This window comes from Mesoplodon mirus (assembly GCF_964341445.2).
Source record: "Mesoplodon mirus genome assembly, chromosome: 8".
NCBI lineage: Eukaryota > Metazoa > Chordata > Mammalia > Artiodactyla > Ziphiidae > Mesoplodon > Mesoplodon mirus.
The window spans coordinates 75543456-75566493 of record NC_138984.1 but is presented as its reverse complement, the minus strand read 5'-3'; the positions used below and the strand labels follow the sequence as shown (position 1 = coordinate 75566493).

Sequence of the window (23038 nt, the reverse complement as noted above, 5' to 3'; positions counted from 1 at the left end):
CCATGCTTCCCAAGTCTGGCTGATTCTCACACTCACTTGGGAGACTTTTTCACACAGTGCCCTCTGGTCTCACGCCAGAGCTGCTGAGTCAGATTCTCTGAGGCTGAAGAAAAGTTCAAGAAGCTTCCTTGTTGATTGGTTTGCTAGTCTGGTGTGGGGCCTCAGATCCAAGGGAGATGTGATTGTCTCCACTGTTCTAAGTTGTAACTTGGCTTCATGACTTCAGCCCCTTGCAAAACATCCTTTCATACTTGCATATTGTGAGGTTTGCTATATGAAACAACACATGCAAACTGCTTCCAAGTTTGCTGTAACATCAAATTTCATTATAACACTTGTATTTATATAAATTCTCACACTTGGAATGTCTCATAGAATTTAGTGTCAAGTATCTATCAAATTATTGATCTTCGGCACTTAATCACGAAAGCTATATAATGTATGTTTTACTTTTTGTCCAGACTGCCAGGGAGTTCAGCCAAATCTCATGCTTAATTATACCAAATAAACCAATTCTCATAGTTAGCATACATGCTTCTCCTTCTTATAGCACTGCTTTTCTATTTTATTATATTCATATTATATTATATTCATTAAAGTTACATAATTTTAGGAAAATGATGAAGAGAAAATAAATACCAGTTCATCGTTTAGGAGCCAGTATATAGCAGGAAAAATGTAAAATTCTGAATTCAGTGAGGAAAGGAATAAAAAGCTCTCAACGCAGGGAGAGTGACATGAGTTTTCAGCCTGGCCATTAAGATTAATATGCCTGGTTTAACCTTAAGGCAGCATTCTCACCTTCCCACAACCTTAAATGTAAGTTATTATCATGGCAGTGACCAATGCACCTCAGTGATTCTGACCTTTTCTAAGTCACATTTTACTTTCATTTGTATCGTTCAGGCAAAGGAGCTCAAATATCTGAGAAGGGGATGCTTCAGAATAGGCTTGCTTCTGTGCACTAAGGAAAATAAAGCATCTGTCATGACTTCTGAATCTTTTAAATCTTTAATTCTTCAAAATTATTCTCAGAAAATTATCTTAGTCAGATGATTCGTTGTACAATTAGGCTTTATTGCTTGATTTATTGAGTGCTCTCTGGTTTGACGCATTCATCCTCAGCCTAATAGGAGGGAAGATGGTTCTCTGTGGGGCTTCTCACCAAGACTAGCCAGTGGTGACGGCTGAAGTTAATCTACCATGCCTCAGACTGGTTTGCTGTGGAATTATTTACATTGGGACATTAAAAAAAAAAACAAATCTGCTGTGTACCTTTTATTAAATGGGGTGGTGGTGATTAACCTTCAGATAATACATGATCATTTGACAAAAGAACAACAAATTAAAAGAGTAAAGTAACATAAATAGCATAGTAAATTAGCAAATAAATAGTCCTCTAGGGAAAAGATGTTCCAAAAGTTCTTACCAACTTGCTCTCATGTGTTCTTGTCTTAATTGAAAGACATTGACATTCCTAATGAACATGCGAAAGCCATGTTCTCAATACGGGCTGACTGTTCCCCCAACTGCCCATCACCAATGAGCACACCATACAAACCAAGAGAAATGGGAAGTGAGATTAATCTTCTCTCAGTTCATTTTATAGCTCAGGTTTTGCTTACAGGAAATGTTCAATAAATGTTTGCTGACTTGACCAGTTCTGCCAGTAGCATCAGCTGTTCCCTACACAACTAAATACTTTAAAATATTTCTTGAACATTTTACATAATGTTGTGAATTCAACAGGAAGAGCCAAGTTTTTGTTTCCTCTCTTCATAGGACAGAAGAAAGGCAGTTCTGGATTGGATTTAACAAAAGAAACCCACTGAATGCTGGCTCTTGGGAGTGGTCTGATGGAACACCTGTAAGTCTTTCCAAGCTGGAGAAAAGAAAATGAATTCAAAGCAGGCGGCCCTGGAACCACTTGGTTATCCAACCAAGAGAACCTGGAAAGAATGACCATCTTCCCCATGACCCAAATCTAAATCAAAAACTACACCAGACCTTGGTACCAAAAGAGTTATTTCAGCAAGGTCTTGAGAAACCTTTGCTAGTCAGATAGTTCTAAAGCCAGCTATAACATCTCATCCCAAAAAGGAATCAAATTCTCTGAAAAAGCCCCCAAAACCATCTCCCATGTGAAGAATCTCCAGCAGAGAAGCAACTATTCTCTAAAATAATACCAGGCTTCCTTTGCCCCCCCGCCTCTGCTGCATAGCACCTGAATGTGTGAGTGTGGGACCCTTGTCTGTGTCACAGTGAAAAGAAACATTTTCAGTTTCTCTCACTCTAAAAGAACAGAAATTCCAGCCTTAGAAACAGCTCCTCCTTCTCAGACAAAGCAAGTTATATGGAAGGGAAAAAAAGACTTGCTTTTCATTCAGCCTCACATGTAAAAAAACCTCTATGAAGGAAAGAGGGAACTCACAATTACGTTTTGGGTTTCTTTTTTTCAGGTGCAATGAGGATTCTCAGATTTTCCTCATAATAGGGAAAAAACAGTAGCAGTATCCCAGATTAAAAAGAGATCCATCTGAAGGCACATGGAAAATCAAGTTATTCAGTTTCACCTGTGAACTGGGGTTAGCAACAGCCTGCAGTGAGCATTTAATGCAGCTCCTGTTCATTGAGCCCTAATCATGTTCTGAGCACTGAGCTGAGTGCACTCCTGCATGATCTCATTTCATCCTTACAGTGATTCAATACAGTGGGTATTAAAATGATTAAAGAGTTTGCCTAAAATAATACATAAGAGAGACAGTATTTGTACACAGGTTGTCTGCCTCCAAAGCCACAATATCATAATGCCTCCTTGCTGGCAAAACAGCAGCAGCCAAACTTTGAAATAGTAAAGATCAATAGAGAAAAGGGAGCTATCTCTAGGCCTGCTACATAGATGGTGTTCAAATCCGTAGCAAGGAAGGGGTTTGCGGAAAAGCTACATGCTTATAGTGGGAACAAAAATAGTAAGAGTGTGCTAGTTTAAAAAAATAACGATTTTATCCCAGTACTGCTTCTTTGAAAAGGGCATCAGGACCAGAGAACAGGAAGAGATCTTAGAGATCACCCAGCCCCACCCAACTGTTTTGCTGATGAAGAAACCAAGGCGCAGAGAGTGGAAGGGGCATAGCAGGGTCGACCTACCCCATAAATGGCAGCCACCACGTGGCACAGTTGGGTGGTAACATTAACACGGCACTTGGAGAATAAAATGTGGTACATAGAGGTTGAGAATGCGTTTTAGTAAAACAAACAAACAAACTCATCAGTAATAGGGGAGGAATAGACAATTTGGTTCAGAATCAATGAGATTAGCGATGAAGCAGTGGACTGAGTCCCTTGCCACTTCCCTCTGGACAAAATAAATATCAAACTCATGCCATTCTCTGAATCTGGGTTTATATATATTTAGGTTAGATGAATTGTTGCATGACTGTGCAGATGTTTGAGGAGGAGTATAAATGGTTTCAAAACCCTCTTTTTTTCAAATTTTTTACCTCAGTTTTACTTATGGTCCATCCACTCTTCTGTCGAGTAGTCATCAAATCATTGAGAAGGTTGAATCTCTAGTCAATACCCCGTTATGTGATCATTCCTGGAAAACATTAGATAGTTTCCTGATTAAAGCTAGGGTTGACTTAGAAGTTAGTGATTAGAGACTAAAAGCCTAGTATTTATGCAAAAGAATCTACATCAAAGGTGAGACTCGATTCTGAAAGATCCTTGAGCCTCTAAACAGTTTACCCAGGATCCCAGGGCTAGCCTAATCTTGCCAGTGAGAAAACAGTGCAAGTTCATCTGACTTGTTCCTTCTGGAGAAAAGAGTAGAATGCCTCTTAAAGAAAGGAAAAAAAAAAAAACAAAACAGGCATCTTCAAGAAAAAAATGATAAAGCTTTGATTAGCTTTTCACAAATGTGGAACAACCTTAAACTGGCATCATAACCATATTTCCTCCAGAAGTCTATTGTGATTTATTTACAGGGATGCCTTTTTGATCTTTTGAAACTTTTTGCGGGGGATCATTATTAAGGAATAATGAACTTCATCTGCTGCAGGTTGTCTCTTCATTTTTAGACAATAATTATTTTGGAGAAGACACAAGAAACTGTGCTGTTTATAAGGCGAATAAAACATTGCTACCCTCATACTGTGGCTCCAAACGTGAATGGATATGCAAAATTCCAAGAGGTAAAAATATGAATAAGATCTTTACTATTTATTTGCTTTCTAATAATCTATAGCATTTTCCCAAGTGAACAGTTACAGAGGTCTAAAATTTAAGCACCCTGGAGCACAGTAACAACAGCCTTCATGATGAACCAAATTGTACTCTTTTAGCAAATAATGTATCATGGGGGAATGAGAAAAGATGACACCAGTGCAGTACGCTAACTTAGTAGGAAATAAAAATAACTGCCTATGTCGTGGAATACTGTATTTTGCAAGTACAACCTGGAAGAAATGTCACTGTGACATTACAAGCAAACAAAATTACTTATCAAATGAGTAAGTGAAAGCACCTGGCACAGTGTGTGACACACAGTAGGCTCTCAACAAGTATTCACATCCTTTTCTCTTTAACCAGAGGTCTCTCTTGAGCTTCCTCTTCAAGTATGAGAACTTACCACTTTCCAAACAACACTTGGTTCTTAAATGATCTTTTAAAAAGCAAAGTCCAAAATATTGTGTTTAGACCTAAAGTAATTCAGAGATAGTACACCTGTAAGTAAAGTTCACTCAAACTGGTTTGCTTTCACTCTGCAGATGTGAGACCCAAGATTCCACCCTGGTACCAGTATGGTAAGGACTATCCCGGTAGTTCTTGAATTTCTAATTATGTGCTGTTTTGTAGCATTACTGTGTTATTACATAACTCCAATCGAGTTTCTCTTTTCTTGTGTCAATTGAGAACTAATTTTTTCAAATTAACAAATTCATCATTAATAAATAATCAAACTAATAAATGTCACTAAATATTACTGAAGATTAATACCATAGCTTAACTCCATTTTCATGACACATGATTTTAAAATATGTATCTATCCCAGACTTTTTAATATACGTGAATGTTTCTTATATGAAATAGACCAAGGAAAATAAGTAAATTGTATACTTATTTATGTGTGGGAGTGGGTGTATACACACACATTTTCTTAATGCTGAGTGACCAAATTACACATTTGGGGTCCATCATAGTATACCCTGTTTAAGTGTGTATTACATTGCTCAATAATTGTTGCCTCACCTGTGTTGCTTATTTTTCTTTCAGATGCACCCTGGCTCTTTTATCAGGATGCAGAGTATCTTTTTCATACCTCTGTCTCGGAATGGTCCTCGTTTGAGTTTGTCTGTGGCTGGCTGCGCAGTGATATTCTCACTATTCATTCTGCTCATGAACAAGAATTCATCCACGGCAAAATAAGAGCGGTACTTAAATATGATTAACTATGAGAAACTCAGAGCTTAACTCCTTCTTCTGTCCTTGAGGGATTTTGTTTTTATATTACTTCAGACATTTATCTGTTTCATTAAAAGTCCTAGATTTTTAAGAACTGTTTTGCTTCCTGTTATAGAGATTTAGAGCAAATAATGGAAACACAGGTTTACGATGCTGGTCAGTCATTTCACTTCTCCTCATGCTTTTTTAGCAACAAAGGATGAGTAAATAGCATTTTATTGTTTTTATGAGGTTCATTCCATCATTCAATGCATATTTATTGAGTCTACTCTTCTAGGGGCTGAGGCTCTATCAGTGGTTAAAATAGACCAAAATTCCTGCCCACCTGGAGTTTTTAGTCTAGTCTGGGAAGGAAGACTGTAATCAATAAAAATAAATAGAATTACATAATATTTTAGACAAAGATAAATGGATAAATGCCATGGAGGAAAATAAAGCACAAATGAGGAACAAAGAGTACTGGGAGGTGCATGGCTGTTTTAACGTTTCAAATTTGACTTAAAAGAGAACAGTATTTTTTTAGACTCTATGCAGAAAACGGTAAGGAGTGGTTCTCCATTTCAACTTCAGATAGAGAAATCCTTTGAGAAGCTAGGCTTGTTAGAAAGCAGCCTGCAAAATCCATTAAACAATGAATAGACTGCCAAGGAATAGTGTTGATTTTCAGTGTATTCCTTCAGCAAGCATTTATTGAGCATTAGGTATATCTCAGACATTGTGGTATTTGTCAAGGACACAAAAATGTCAAGGACACAAAAATATCAAAGACACAAAAATGAAATACAGTCAGTGTCTTTAAAAAGCTGGAAATAACACGATGTAATAAGGGAAAAGGGAGCAGTTTGTACAAATTATCAAGGGGGCACCTGGGAGGAAAAACCTCATTCCCAATTTTCCCTAGGAAATTGTTGAAGATAAGAAAGAGCCTTTTTTCTTTTCCCATAATTTAACATTAGTTCATGCTCTGCAGGAATCCTTTGTTGCTCTATCATCTTTTCCTATGTTTGTAAGTTGACTGTTAAAATGAAGCTCTGGATTAAAGCATCCTTGACTTGTAAGAGAAATGTCTCCCCTCACACCTCATTGGGCTTTCCTGTTTCTATAATTCTGTTTGATACACATACAGCCTGTGAAGTGCATGCAGGTTGGAACTACTACTGCATTTTGATGGAAAAGTCAAGAACCAGAGGAGTTAGGTGACAACTGCACTGCTTCACAGAGACTCAGTGGTAGACCAACCATGAGAACTGGATGTTCCCCAGTATTGGTTCATGCATTGTTTTACTACTCTTCATCTCCTACAAATGGAACACTCAAGCCAAAACTGTAATATTAAGTATCAACAAATTACATATCATGACCTCAGAAAATACGTTTGTTTCTTTAGCTAGACAGCAGACTCCTCACCCCTGGCGGCAATAACAATAGATCAGGTGAATGGCTAAAAACTAATCCATGGACGTGCAAAGTGCACGTCCCAAAAGGAGCTGATATTTGGCCAATACTTATTGTAACGGTGTCAAGCATGGCTAAGTACTAACATTTAATGGCATTTAATCTTTCTAAGAACTCTCTGTGGGAAGTTCTATCGTCAGCACAATTTACAGATGAAGAAGCTAAGACTCCAAAGAGGTGAAGGAACTTTGTTACACAGCAGCTGAGTAGTGGAATTTGGAAGTGATCCCAGGTCATCTGACTTACAAGGTCATTTTAAAAAATGGCTGCAGGCAGCAGAACAGCATATTCATTACATTAAAATGCTAGTTCTAAAATCCATCCAAAAAAAGGAAACCCTTGTTCATTGTTGGTGGGAATGTAAGTTGGTGCAACCTCTATTGAAAATAGTATGGATGTTCCTCAAAGAACTAAATCCAGCAATTCCACTCCTGGGTATATATCTGAAAAAAAAGTGAAAACACTAATTCGAAAAGACACATGCACCCCAATGTTCATAGCAGCACTATTTACAGTAGCCAGGACATGGAAGCAACCTAAATGCCCATCAACAGAGGAATGGATAAAGAAGATGTGGCACATATATACAATGGAATATTAGTCATAAAAAAGAATAAAATTTTGCCATTTGCAACACATATATGGACCTAGAAGGCATCATGCTTCATGAAATGTCAGACAGAGAAAGATAAATACTGTACGTTATCACTTATATGTGGAAGCTAAAAAACAAAACAAATGATTAATATAATGGAACAGAAACAAACTCACTGATACAGAAAACAAACTAGTGGTTATCAGTGGGGAGAGAGAAGGAGGACAAGATAGGGGGAGAGGATTAAGAGATATAACCTACTATGTATAAAATAAATAAGCTACAAGGATGTACTGTATAGCATAGGGAAATATAGCCATTGTTTTGTAATAACTAAATGGGGTGTAATCTATAAAAGTTTTGAATCACTATGTTGTATAGCTGAAACTAATATAATATTGTAAAACAACTATACCTCAACTTTTTTAAATTAATAAAATAAAATAAAATCCCTCCCCAAAAGATGGCTGTCAGCTCTGTCTCCGACATGCACAGTAGAGGGCTTCTTTGAGCGTTCCAGCAGAGCTTAGCTCTTTTAGGAACCTCTGCAGGTCTTCTCTCTTAACCTTTCCCTTAATTCACTCTCCCAGTCTTTGGTTGTTGGGAAGCCAGTGGAAATGGCAGAGTTAATACCTCCCATTGAAGGGAATAGTAAAACCCCACAGGCTTAGACATTTGAAAAGGCATAGCCAGTGCCATGATCTAGTTGAGGACTAGATCTAGTGATCTCAAACCATGTAGTGTCTTATATGGCAAAATTATTACCAAAGCTATGACCATGTTAATAAAGAATGCCCTGTCAGTATTACGGGTGAGTGGCTGACTGATCTAACACTGCACTGTGCCACAGAAGAAAATCATCATAGGGAATGTGCAGACCAAGAATGGAGCAAGAAAGCCAAATGGGAAGGGTATCAATTTAGAAAAAAGAATGCTGTACATTTCTATAGCAGTTCTTCCTCCTGCTTATAGTAGTTAGGCAATTTTTGTTGGTGGTAGTGGTGGTATTTACAGTGACCATTTACATTTCTTAACCAAGAAATCCCATATCTAAGAACATCTTGCTGGAATGAGTCAGTCCAGAAGTTCTGGATGAGGAACTAAACATGTAGAGGTCATACCACTCATTCTTGTGGCATGACCATCCTATAATTGCAGGAAGAATAAGAATTAAATAATTAAATATTTTTAAAGTTACATATGTATTGTATAGCTCCTCTAAGAAGAGTAGTAACTCAGAAATGTGAAAGACAAACATAACATTCAGTTGGGGAGTAGAAGAACTAATTATTGAAAAAGAAAGCTGGATGCATTTTTTAAAATCTGAAGCAGAATTTTTTTAACAGAATATTTCCATCTTGGAAAAGTGATGAGTCAGAATTTCCTCTTTGACTAACAGAAGACCACAAGGCATGATGCGAGGGAATTTTTGAGTACTAGTTTTTTGAGCCATCTTGTTGGTCAGATTAATGCCAAAAAAGTTTTAAAAAATGAGCACTTTAGGCGTTGTTTGACATGAACTAACATTTTTATGCTGTGTTGTACAATATTTGCATTTCAAAATTGCAATTTACTCTTACTTTTAAAATTTTATTTCAAAATATTTCTAACAAAAATATATCAAATCTATTAGTCATCCTCAAAAATCTGGTGTTTTAAATCCTTAAAATAACTTGGTTTTGCTATTTTTATGGAAACATTTTAAGAGATGACAGGTTGTTCTTCCTTATACTGTTTAGTAGATTAATATATTGGCTATTGCTGTGGGTTATTTCTTTTTGGTGTGTTCTTCCATATGATGCTATCTAGAATGACTGCTTTTCTGTAACAAAACACAATTGATACTATGAGGTACATGGTTGTATCACATTTTTTATACAAAAGAATACTAATGTCTTCTATTGTTGCAGTTTCATACCTAAACTGAAATTTACAGCATCTATTTTTCACATTGGATTTTTCACTTTGGGTGTCTTCTATCTTGTCCTATGAATTTCTGTTCCATATCACAACAGGTTGTGATGTGCCCTATGGAGGATTACCGTGCTATAATCGAGGTAGTAATAAATATGCCACTTAAGATGCAGTAGTTATACTTCCTCTTTAGAGGTCCTTAATTGGGGCAGTGAACAATCAGGCCATGATTTCTACTCTTCTTGCACATGAGACCTCTTTAGATTGAATGAAATTGTTGTGGTTCTTCCACTGATTTCAAAGCCAGTCTCCATGGACCCATTCCCAAATCTGACAATAGGAGTCTAAATTCAGCATGTAAGAACACGTCCATGAAACAACAACTCAGGGATCAAAAATTATAGTTGCTCCATCTTGCATTATTCTCAAATTGCTGATATGGCAGACAGCCACACTGATTAAGGAGTAAAAATACCTGTGTATAAATTAGAATGTTAGAGAGCTATTAGGTTCTGTTGTATGATGACCTGAAATTCACATGGAAAAAATACTTATATATCTTAAAATGCATTCCCAAGTCTTTACAGAAGAAATGAAAGTGTAAATTTAAATGTACAATGCCTTCAAATTAACAGGATTTTAGCATAAAAAATTAAGTTACATTTCACACACAGCACACACACAATAAAGAATATTGATTTAAAGACCTTAGAGAAATCCTTAATGCCTGTTCTTTTATAGTTAAAGAGGGAATTTCAATTTCCTGGGTCATAAGTCCAGTATTACATCTGCTCTAATGTGCATATGCATGTGCATGCCTATGGTGTTTCAAGTTTATTGTTTATTGTACTGGGATCTATGTAATAAATAATGGTGTAAATTCATAAAATATATAAAGGATAATTTTCTAGTTGTCAAACATTGGAAATACTGTCGTATTATTTTGTCCTATAACGCAGTTTCCATTTGAATGGGGAGGGTGCTAATACTTAGTTTAAAAACTTACCAATCAGGCTAATGCCTAAAATACAAATTATTTTTACTATTGAGGTCTTTGTGCCTCGAATTATTTTTCAAGTAGGTGGCATATATGGTAAACTTCTATAAATCACTGAGCACATAAACCACTAAATTTTTAGTCAAAAAAGGAATCCACATTCTATTTTACATTACAATATTACTTTTTAAATTCCTATTATGAGAGTTAGATAATTTACTTTTAAATATATATAGGAAACATTGTAACAAAGTTATGGCATGTTGTATGAAACCAAAATAATTTTCAATATTTGACTCCAATTTTCTTACATAATGAGGAGGGAGTGGTTTAGAATAATGAAGTTTCAGATCTTCTCAAGATGCTAGGCCTTAGTGTACTCTCCTTTAGATAATTGGGTAAAATACTGAAGAATAGAAAGCTATTAACAGTGACCCCATTAATCTTAATAGTGAAAAGGGAAAAAAAGTAGGATAAATGCTGACATTCTCTCTCTCTTTTTTAAATAGCTATCAAAGTATGGTGTAAACTGGTGGATTGGACTTCGGGAAGAAAGAGCCAATGATGAATTTCGGTATGGACATAGATTAATTTGCATTTAACTTTGTTTAACAGGTTTTTATTTGCAGAATGATTGGACTAGATCTTAGTGATTAACTTGTTGAATAGGAGATTGGTTTAAGATGGTGCAGTAGAAGGATATGCTCTCACTCCCTCTTTCGAGACCACCAGAATCACAACAAATTGCTGAACAATCATCAACAGGAAAACACTGGAACTCACCAAAAAGAAACCTCACATCCAAAGACAAAGGAGAAGCCAAAATGAGACTGTAGGAGGGGCGCAATCACAATAAAATCAAATCCCATAACTGCTGGGTGGGGGACTCACAATCTGGAGAACAGTTATACTACAGAAATCCACCCACTGGAGTGAAGGTTCTGAGTGAAGGGTCAGGCTTCCGAACATGGGGGTCCAGCAACAGAGCGGGGGGAATTCTTAGAGAATCAGACTTTGAAGGCTAGAGGGATTTGATTGCAGGACACCGACAGGACTGGAGGAAACAGAGACTTCACTCTTGGAGGGCGCACACAAAGTAGTGTGTGCATTGGGACCCAGGGGAAGGAGCAGTGACCCCATAGGAGACTGAGCCAGACCTACCTGCTAGTGTTGGAGGGTCTCCTGCAGAGGTAGGGGGTGGCTGTGCCTCACTGTGAGGACAAGGACACTGGCAGCAGAAGTTCTGGGAACTACTCCTTGGCATCAGCCCTCCCAGAGTCCACAATTAGCCCCACCAAAGAGCCACATAGGCTACAGTGTTGGGTCACCTCAGGCCAAACAACCAACAGGGAGGGAACCGAGCCCCACCCATCAGCAGACAAGCAGATTAAAGTTTTACTGAGCTCTGCCCACCAGAGCAACAGCCAGCTCTACCCACCACCAGTCCCTCCCAACAGGAAACTTGCACAAGCCTCTTAGATAGCCTCATCCACCAGAGGGAAGACAGCAGAAGCAAGAAGAACTACAATCCTGCAGCCTGTGGAACAAAAACCACATTCACAGAAAGATACACAAGATGAAAAGGCAGAGGGCTATGTACCAGATGAAGGAACAAGATAAAACCCCAGAAAAACAACTAAATGAAGTGGACATAGGCAACCTTCCAGAAAAAGAATTCAGAATAATAATAGTGAAGATGATCCAGGACCTTGGAAAAAGAATGGAGGCAAAGATTGAGAAAATGCAAAAAACGTTTAACAAAGATCTAGAAGAATTAAAGAACAAACAAACAGAGATGAACAATACAATAATTGAAATGAAAACTACACTAGAAGGAATCAATAGCAGAATAACTGAGGCAGAAGAATGGATAAGTGACCTGGAAGACAGAATGGTGGAATTCACTGCCGCGGAAAAGAATAAAGAATGAAAAGAAATGAAGACACAGCTTCCCTGGTAGCACAGTGGTTGGGAATCTGCCTGCCAATGCAGGGGACGTGGGTTCGTGCCCCAGTCTGGGAAGATCCCACATGCCACGGAGCGGCTGGGCCTGTGGGCCACGGCTGCTGAGCGTGCGCGTCTGGAGCATGTGCTCTGCAGCAAGAGAGGCCGCGAAGGTGAGAGACCTGTGCAAAAAAAAAAAAAAGAAAGAAATGAAGACAGCCTAAGAGACCTCTGGGACAATATTAAATGCAACAACATTCACATTCTAGGGGTCCCAGAAGGAGAAGAGAGAGAGAAAGGACCCGAGAAAATATTTGAAAAGATTATAGTTGAAAACGTCCCTAACATGGGAAAGGAAATAGCCACCCAAGTCCAGGAAGCACAGAGAGTCCCATACAGGAAAAACCCAAGGAGAAACATGAGAGACACATAGTAATCAAATTGGCAAAAATTAAAGACAAAGAAAAATTATTGAAAGCAGCAAGGGAAAAATAACAACATACAAGGGAACTCCCATAAGGTTAACAGCTGATTTCTCAGCAGAAACTCTACAGGCCAGAAGGGAATGGCATGATATACTTAAAGTGATGAAAGAGAAGAACCTACAGCCAAGATTACTCTACCCAGCAAGGATCTCATTCAGATTTGATGGAGAAATCAAAAGCTTTACAGACAAGCCAAAGCTAAGAGAATTCAGCACCACCAAACCAGCCCTACAACAAATGCTAAAGGAACTTCTCTAAGTGGGAAAAACAAGAGAAGAAAAGGACCTACAAAACAAACCGAAAACAATTAAGAAAATGGTCATAGGAACATACATATCAGTAATTACCTTAAACAAAAATGGATTAAATGCTCCAACCAAAAGACACCAGCTCGCTGAATGGATACAAAAACAAGACCCATATATATGCTGTCTACAAGAGACCCACTTCAGTCCTAGGGACACACACAGACTGAAAGAGAGGGGATGGAAAAAGATATTCCATGCAAATGGAAATCAAAAGAAAACTGGAATAGCAATACTCATATCAGATAAAATAGACTTTAAAATAAAGAATGTTACAAGAGACAAGGGAGGACACTACATAATGATCAAGGGATCAATCCAGGAAGAAGATATAACAATTATAAATATATATGCACCCAACATAGGAGCACCTCAATACATAAGGCAAATGCTAACAGCAATAAAAGAGGAAATTGAAAGTAACACAGTAATAGTGGGGGACCTTAACATCTCACTTACACCAATGGACAGATCATCCAAACAGAAAATTAATAAGGAAACACAAGCTTTAAGTGACCCAATAGACCAGATAGATTTAATTGATATTTATAGCACATTCCATCCAAAACCAGCAGATTACACTTTCTTCTCAAGTGCATACAGAACATTCTCCAGGATAGATCACATCTTGGGTCACAAATCAAGCCTCAATAAATTTAAGAAAATTGAAATCATATCAAGCATCTTTTCTGACCACAATGTTATGAGATTAGAAATCAATTACAGGGAAAAAAATGAAAAAAACACAAACACATGGAGGCTAAACAATATGTTACTAAATAACCAAGAGATCACTGAAGAAATCAAACAGGAAATCAAAAAACACCTAGAGACAAATGACAATGAAAACACGATGATCCAAAACCTATGGGATGCAGCAAAAGCAGCTCGAAGAGGGAAGTATATAGCTATACAAGCCTACCTCAAGAAACAAGAAAAATCTCAAATAAACTATCTAACTTTACACCTAAGGAACTAGAGAAAGAAGAACAAAAAAAACCCGAAAGTTGGTAGAAGGAAAGAAATCATAAACATGAGAGAGGAAATAAATGAAATAGAAACAAAGAAAACAATAGCAAAGATCAATAAAACTAGAAGCTGGTTCTTTGAGAAGATAAACAAAATTGATAAACCATTAGCCAGACTCATCAAGAAAAAAGAGTGAGAGGACTCAAATCAATAAAATTAGAAATGAAAAAGAAGTTAGAACAGACACCGCAGAAATACAAAGCATCCTAAGAGACTATTACAAGCAACTCTATGCCAATAAAATGGACAACCTGGAAGAAATGGACAAATTCTTAGAAAGGTATAACCTTCCAAGACTGAACCAGGAAGAAATAGAAAATATGAACAGACCAATCACAAGCACTGAAATTGAAACTGTGATTAAAAATCTTCCAACAAACAAAAGTCCAGGACCAGATGGCTTCACAGGTGAATTCTATCAAACATTTAGAGAAGAGCTAACACCCATCCTTCTCAAACTCTTCCAAAAAATGACACAGGAAGGAAAACTCCCAAACTCATTCTATGAGGCCACCATCACCCTGCTACCAAAACCAGACAAAGATACTACAATAAAAGAAAATTACAGACCAATATCACTAATGAATATAGATGCAAAAATCCTCAATAAAATACTAGCAAACAGAATCCCACAACACATGAAAAGGATCATACACTATGATCAAGTGGGATTTACCCCAGAGATGCAAGGGTTCCTCAATATACGCAAATCAATCAATGTGATACACCATATTAACAAACTGAAGAATAAAAACCATGTGATCATCTCAATAGATGCAGAAAAAGCTTTTGACAAAATTCAACACCAATTTATGATAAAAACTCTCCAAGAAGTGGGCATAGAGGGAACCTACTTCAACAAAATAAAGGCCATATACGACAAACCCACAGCAAACATCATTCTCAATGGTGAAAAACTCAAAGCATTTCCTCTAAGATCAGGAACGAGACAAGGATGTCCACTCTCACCACTATTATTTAACACAGTTTTGGAAGTCCTAGCCACAGCACTCAGAGAAGAAAAAGAAATAAAAGGAATACAAATGGGAAAAGAGAAGTAAAACTGTCACTGTCTGCAGATGACATGATACTATACATAGAGAATCCTAAAGATGCCACCAGAAAACTACTAGAGCTAATTAATGAATTTGGTAAAGTAGCAGGATACAAAATTAATGCACAGAAGTCTCTTGCATTCCTATACACTAATGATGAAAATCTGAAAGAGAAATTAAGGAAACACTCAACACTTGCAACAAAAAGAATTAAATACCTAGGAATAAACCTACATAGGGAGACAAAAGACCTTTATGCAGAAAACTATAAGACACTGATGAAAGAAATTAAAGATGAAACCAACAGATGGAGAGATATACCATGTTCTTGGATTGGAAGAACCAATATTGTGAAAATGACTCTACTACCCAAAGCAATCTACAGATTCAATGCAATCCCTATCAAATTACCAATGGCATTTTTTACAGAACTAGAACAAAAAATCTTAAAATTTGTATGGAGACACAAAGGACCCCGAACAGCCAAAGCAGTCTTGAGGGAAAAAAACGGAGCTGGAGGAATCAGACTCCCTGACTTCAGACTATACTACAAGGCTACAATAATCAAGACAGTGTGGTACTGGCACAAAAACAGAAAGATAGATCAATGGAACAGGATAGAAAGCCCAGAGATAAACCCATGCACATATGGTCACCTTATCTTTGATAAAGGAGGCAGGAATGTACAGTGGAGAAAGGACAGCCTCTTCAATTAGTGGTGCTGGGAAAACTGGACAGGTATATGCAAAAGTATGAGATTAGATCACTCCCTAACACCATACACAAAAATAAGCTCAAAATGGATTAAAGACCTAAATGTAAGGCCAGAAACTATCAAATTCTTAGAGGAAAACATAGGCAGAACACTCTATGACATAAATCACAGCAAGATCCTTTTTGACCCACCTCCTAGAGAAATGGAAATTAAAACAAAAATAAACAAATGGGACCTAATGAAACTTCAAAGCTTTTGCACAGCAAAGGAAACCATAAACAAGACCAAAAGACAACCCTCAGAATGGGAGAAAACATTTGCAAATGAAGCAACTGACAAAGGATTAATCTCCAAAATTTATAAGCAGCTCATGCAGCTCAATAACAAAAAAACAAAAAACCCAATCCAAAAATGGGTAGAAGACCTAAATAAACATTTCTCCAAAGAAGACATACAGACTGCCAACAAACACATGAAAGAATGCTCAACATCATTAATCATTAGAGAAATGCAAATCAAAACTACAATGAGATATCATCTCACACCAGTCAGAATGGCCATCATCAAAAAATCTAGAAACAATAAATGCTGGAGAGGGTGTGGAGAAAAGGGAACACTCTTGCACTGCTGGTGGGAATGTGAATTGGTACAGCCACTATGGAGAAGAGTAAGGGGATTCCTTTAAAAACTACAAGTAGAACTACCATATGACCCAGCAATCCCACTACTAGGCATATACCCTGAGAAAACCATAATTCAAAAAGAGACATGTACCAAAATGTTCATTGCAGCTCTATTCACAATAGCCCGGACATGGAAACAACCTAAGTGTCCATCATCGGATGAATGGATAAAGAAGATGTGGCACATATATACAATGGAATATTACTCAGCCATAAAAAGAAATGAAATTGAGCTATTTGTAATGAGGTGGATAGACCTAGAGTCTGTCATACAGAGTGAAGTAAGTCAGAAAGAGAAAGACAAATACTGTATGCTAACACATATATATGGAATTTAAGAAAAAAAATGTCATGAAGAACCTAGGGGTAAAACGGGAATAAAGACACAGACCTACTTGAGAATGGACTTGAGGATATGGGGAGGGGGAAGGGTAAGCTGTGACAAAGCAAAAGAGAGGCATGGACATATATACAGTACCAAACGTAAGGTAGATAGCTAGTGGGAAGCAGCCGCATAGCACAGGGAGATCAGCTCGGTGCTTTGTGACCGCCTGGAGGGGTGGGATAGGGAGGGTGGGAAGGAGGGAGACGCAAGAGGGAAGGGATATGGGAACAGATGTGTATGTATGACTGATTCACTTTGTTATAAAGCAGAAACTAATTTAAAAAAAGACAATATGGTACTGGCACAAAAACAGAAATATAGATCAATGGAACAGGATAGAAAGCCCAGAGATAAACCCACGCACCTATGGTCAACTAATCTATGACAAAGGAGGCAAGGATATACAATGGAGAAAAGGCAGTCTCTTCAATAAGTGGTGCTGGGAAAACTGGACAGCTACATGTAAAAGAATGAAATTAGAACACTCCTTAACACCATACACAAAAATATACTCAGAATGGATTCGAGACCTAAATATAAGACCGGACACTATAAAACTCTTAGAAGGAAACATAGGAAGAACACTTTTTGACATAAATCACAGCAAGATCTTTTTTGATCCACCTCCTAGAGTAATGGAAATAAAAAAATAAATAAACAAATGGGACCTAATGAAACTTCAAAGCTTTTGCACAGCAAAGGAAACCATAAACAAGACGAAAAGACAATCCTCAGAATGGGCAAAAATATTTGCTAACAAATCAATGGAAAAAGGATTAATCTCCAAAATATATAAACAGCTCATGCAGCTCAATATTAAAAAAACACATAACCCAATCCAAAAATGGGCAGAAGACCTAAATAGACATTTCTCCAAAGAAGACATACAGGTGGCCAAGAAGCACATGAAAAGCTGCTCAACGTCACTAATTATTAGAGAAATGCAAATCAAAACTACAGTGAGGTATCACCTCACACCAATTAGAATGGGCATCATCAGAAAATCTACAAACAACAAGTTCTGGAGAGGGTGTGGAGAAAAGAGAATCCTCTTGCACTGTTGGTGGGAACGTAAATTGATATAGCCAGTATGGAGAACAGTATGGAGGTTCCTTAAAAAACTAAACATAGAACTACCATATGACCCAGCAATCCCACTACTGGGCATATACCCTGAGAAAACCATAATTCAAAAAGACACATTCACCCCAATGTTCATTGCAGCACTATTGACAATAGCCAGGTCATGGAAGAAACCTAAATGTCCATCGACAGACAAATGGATAAAGATGTGGTACATATATACAATAGAATATTACTCAGCCATAGAAAGGAATGAAATTGGGTCATTTGTAGAGACGTGGATGCATCTAGAGACTGTCATACAGAGTGACATAAGTCAGAAAGAGAAAAACAAATATCGTATATTAACACATACATGTGGAACCTAAAAAATGGTACAGGTGAACCAGTTTCCAGGGCAGAAATAAAGACACAGATGTAGAAAACAAACATATGGAAACCAAGGGGGGGAAATGGCAGAGGTGGTGGTGGTGGTGGTGTGATGAATTGGGAGATTGGGATTGACATGTATACACTGATGTGTATAAAATGGATGACTAATAAGAACCTGCTGTATAAAAATAAAATTAAATTAAATTTTAAAGAATTGTTGAATAGCCTTCAAACGTTATCTTTAACTTATAAATTTTCATTTCCCTAACCACAGACATGAATTTTTTTTAATTTAATAAAATATTATGTCTTCAGTCCATATCCCAGAACTCCAAAAATGGTGTTGGAGATTGACCATGCAGAATGAGAGAAGACCTTTAATTTTTTAATTTTTCTGCAGCTGGAGAGATGGATCACCAGTAATATACCAGAACTGGGACAAAGGAAAAGAAGAATCCATGATTAATCAGAGCCAGAGATGTGGCTTCATTTCATCCATAACAGGTTATTTTGTTCATCCACTTTTGGGTTTACAATACAAACATAATTTTCAGAAGACTTGAAGTCTCCTTTTCATTGCATTAGTTCAGTGAGAAGGTTTTGTTTGGTTATTTTGCTTTTCAACTGAGTGTGTTTAATTTTGTAAGTCTTAAGTCTTAAGGATGACCATTCCTACAGTTTATTCCATGCACTCACGTTCTTGAAAATAATTTACAGCCAGATAAGTCCTTCCTCTTGGACCAAAACTACCAAAAATGGGTCCACTGAAATGGGTTAAAAATTGCCTGACAAACTATGAAATTTCAACATGGGCCCATTTTTAAAAATCTCTTCGTAGTATCCAGTTTATAATTGGTCAGAACTTTAACCTCTGAAATTTACTTTCATTTTCCCATTTAAGAAAAATTTTCATTGAATTCAGTGTTCTTTTTTTTAACACCAGGCATTAATTGCTGCCTGCCTTAGAACACCAACTCTTTGCCAGTTGGATTTAGAAGTACATGCACATTTCAGATGGGTTTTTTAATTCTATTCATCAATACAGTGTTATTGGGGTTGATTGTCCACTCATATCCATCCCACTGTTTCTATCCAATAAAAGGTAATGATGTCCCTGACTCTAACAGATTCTCCCAAGTCAGGAGAGGGATAAACATGGAAAACAATCTCTGATGTAAGGGCAGCTGCAGAGAAAGTTAAGAGAGGAAAAACCATGTTGTTAATCAGCTCGCTTTTGCCAGCAGGTGTCACAACAGCCTACAGAAAGGCTATTTGTGATTCTGGAAGAATAGCAGCTAATCGGCATTGAAAATAGCATTCTGGCCCCTCCTTCAGAATGCCAATATCTTTTTGGCTTATACCCCTCACACTAGAAAACTGAATCTGCCCTTGCAATTTACATGCATCCTTGCCCTATTCTGGAATTTGTAACTTGAATGCTAATGAAATGCATTCTATAACCTTTACTCTGAAAATATAGCTCTTCTAACTAAAAGAACATTTTCCAAGAGACTGAGGACTTTGGGATATATTCCTGAGGGCATGTCTCTAAGTGTGTGTGTTTTGTTTAAGGGTCAGGGTTCAGAAGTGCTTCTTCCTTAGAAGTTCCTGAGTTATTTTTTTAATTATTATATTTTTAATAATTATAAAGTAGAAATGATCATCTATTGTTTTAGAATTTTTTTATCTTGAGGTTGAATACTTTAAGTCAAAAATATTACTCTACAAAGTATTCTTTGGCTAACCAAGTCAAATATTCTTAAAACTTTCATCAGTTTTGTGATTGCAATCGCAGTATTTGTTTAGATTTTTTTTTTCTTTTGCATTTGCAAACTTTCTACACTCTTAAATTAGAATTACTGATTTGGCACCTTGCCCAGTTAGCTCTTGTCACTAGAGAACTCTATGATTAGTAGTTAAATTTAGTTCAATTTCTAGATTTAACAAAGTCTGGTAAACCACAGCAGTCATAAAAAAAAAACAGTGACCAATAGAGAATGCCTACAGAGTCACCATTGTTTCTGGTCATTTCTAACCATTTTCTCTTCCAGGACTCTGGGCTAGTGAAGAGTGTTCAGTTTCTATGCCTAGCATCTGTAAGCGAAAAAAGTTTTGGATCATAGAGAAAGAGAAAGATACACCAAAAAAACATGGAACATGTCCCAAAGGATGGTTATATTTTGACTATAAGGTAAACTTGTTTTCAAAAAGTTGCTTTTGTTTTCTCTTTTGTAGGTTTTAATTTTAGAAAGTAATCAAAAAGCAGGTGTGGCTTTGAAAAACTATGAGTTGTCCATTGGACCTGGAATTTTTTTGTCACAATTTTCAAGAGATTTGAGAAGTTTTCTCTTTAGGGACAGATCTCTTGAAATTAAAAGGTTTTGTCAAAAACAGCCTTGACACCACCCTTCATATTGTGTACTCAGTTTTTGCTACTGACATTGTCATTCATTGCGCTGTATGACTGTTTCATTAGGTGGGATGTGGGAGCGTGCACATGTGTGTGGGCGTGTGTGTGGGCATGTGTGTGTGTGTGGGCATGTGTGTGGGGGGGGGCATGTGTATCTAGGCCCTGTTCCCAAATGAGCTGTCAGCTCCAGAGGGCCCAGACTGTGTCTTCTTCTTTTGTGTCTTTCCTGCCTGGAGCCCTCATAGAGCTCTATCCGCCTTGTCAATTGCCTGACTAATAACGTAGCTCCGTCAACTTTGTCTTGAGCATCATATAGCCGGCACTTCCATGCAGAATTGGATTTTCTTCTAAATGGCCAGTGGGGATAATGTAAACTAGATTTATTATTTCTGATACTGTCTCCAATTACGGCTGAGACTTCCCATCCACTCCTTATGTTTTAAAATAAAATAACTTTATAAGCCTTAGGTGGAAGTAATTAAAATGTATCTCAAATTATAAATGTTTAACTCTTTGATAATTAAAAACTCAAACTGTGTCATAATTTCATATGCTAGCATGAAATTGCTCCTCCATCATGGACAATTTTCAGTCTATGTGTTTAGTTACATTGGTAGGGCATTGCCTCCCTTGTGATCTTCCTCTCACTGTTAATTTGTGAAATGGGGCCATTTGGACTTAATACACATTTATTGAGCACCCACTACATATTTGGCACTGATATTTTTAATTGTGGTAATATTCACATAATATAGAATTTACCATCTTGACCATTTTTAAATGTATAGTGCAGTAGTGTTAAGTATAATCACACTACTGTGCAATGACTCTGCAAACATTTTTCATCTTGTAAAACTGAAACTCTAAACCCATTAAACAACAACCCCTCATTCTCCCTCCCCACAGCCCCTGGCAACCACTATTCTACTTTGTCTCTATTAATTTGACTATTTCAGACACCACATGTAAGTGGAATCATGCAGTACTTGTCCTTTTGTAACTGGCTTATTTCACTTAGCACAGTGTCCTCCAGGCTCACCCATGTTGTAGCATGTGTCAGAATTTTCTTCCTTTTTAAGACTGAATAATATTCCATTATATGTACATAACACATTTTGTTTTTCCATTTATCCATTGATGGACATTTGGGTTTCTTCTACCATGTAGCTAACTGTTTCTGCTGGCAATTTCATATATATATAATGAATATATAAATATATATATAATGAATATATATATATAATGAATATATATATATTTCTTGTTTTATTGAATTTTTAAAATACACAGAATTGTTATCCCATCTTACCTATGAGAAGACTGAGTCTAATAAAATTGTGTGGTTTTTCTGAAACTTACAGCGAATAAGTGTCAGGCTGAGAATCAACCTTAAGTTTTTTGACCCTGAGTCTTGTCCCTTTCCTACAGCTGCCATTTCACATAAGAACTTAAGAATTACCAATCACCTTAGCCCTATGACACAATCAGTCCGGGGGCACTGTGAAATATTTTCTAAAATAATATAGTCATTCTCTAAAATGTTATATAGTATTGAGACACTATTTTTAATAGTTGATACCTTCAGTCTGCTTCTTATTTTCTCAAACCATAAACTCTTTCTACCAGTTGTAAATTACTTATACATTTCAATATGACAAACATAGCAAATATTCAATAGAACTTGAGTATAACTAAGGTTTTTATTAACACCTTTGACAATTAGCTTTTTATTGTGGTAAAATATGTATAACATAAAATATGTCATTTAAACCATTTACAAGTGTACAATTCAGTGGCATTAATTACATTCACAATGTTATTCAACAACCACTTCTATTTCTAAAACTTATCATCATCCCAGACAGAAACTCTGTAATTGGTTAAGCAATAGCTCTCTATTCCCCATCCCCTCTAGCCCACAGTAAGCTCTAATCTGTTTTCCATCTCTATGAATTTGCCTATTCTAGATAATTAATATAAATGAACTCATACAATATTTTCCTTTTGTGGCTGGCTTATTTCACTTAGCATAATGTTTTCAAAGTTTACCCATGATATAGCATGTATCAGAACTTCATTCCTTTTTATGACTGAATAATATTCCATGCCACATTTTGTTTATCCATTCATCTGTTGATGGACTTTGGT

The 23038-nt window shown here is 36.9% G+C and overlaps 1 protein-coding gene across 1 annotated transcript in view; it reads left to right on the top strand.

Annotated features, from left to right (window-relative positions):
- The window catches only part of PLA2R1 (phospholipase A2 receptor 1), a gene marked incomplete at its 5' end in the record, with an annotated part of 121411 nt that overhangs the window by 74482 nt on the left and 23891 nt on the right, over positions 1 to 23038 (top strand). Inside the window, 7 exon segments of the mRNA XM_082630323.1 lie at positions 1783 to 1867; positions 4061 to 4193; positions 4770 to 4805; positions 5275 to 5432; positions 10934 to 10998; positions 18881 to 18984; positions 20532 to 20671. Coding sequence (XP_082486449.1) covers positions 1783 to 1867; positions 4061 to 4193; positions 4770 to 4805; positions 5275 to 5432; positions 10934 to 10998; positions 18881 to 18984; positions 20532 to 20671 — 721 coding nt within the window.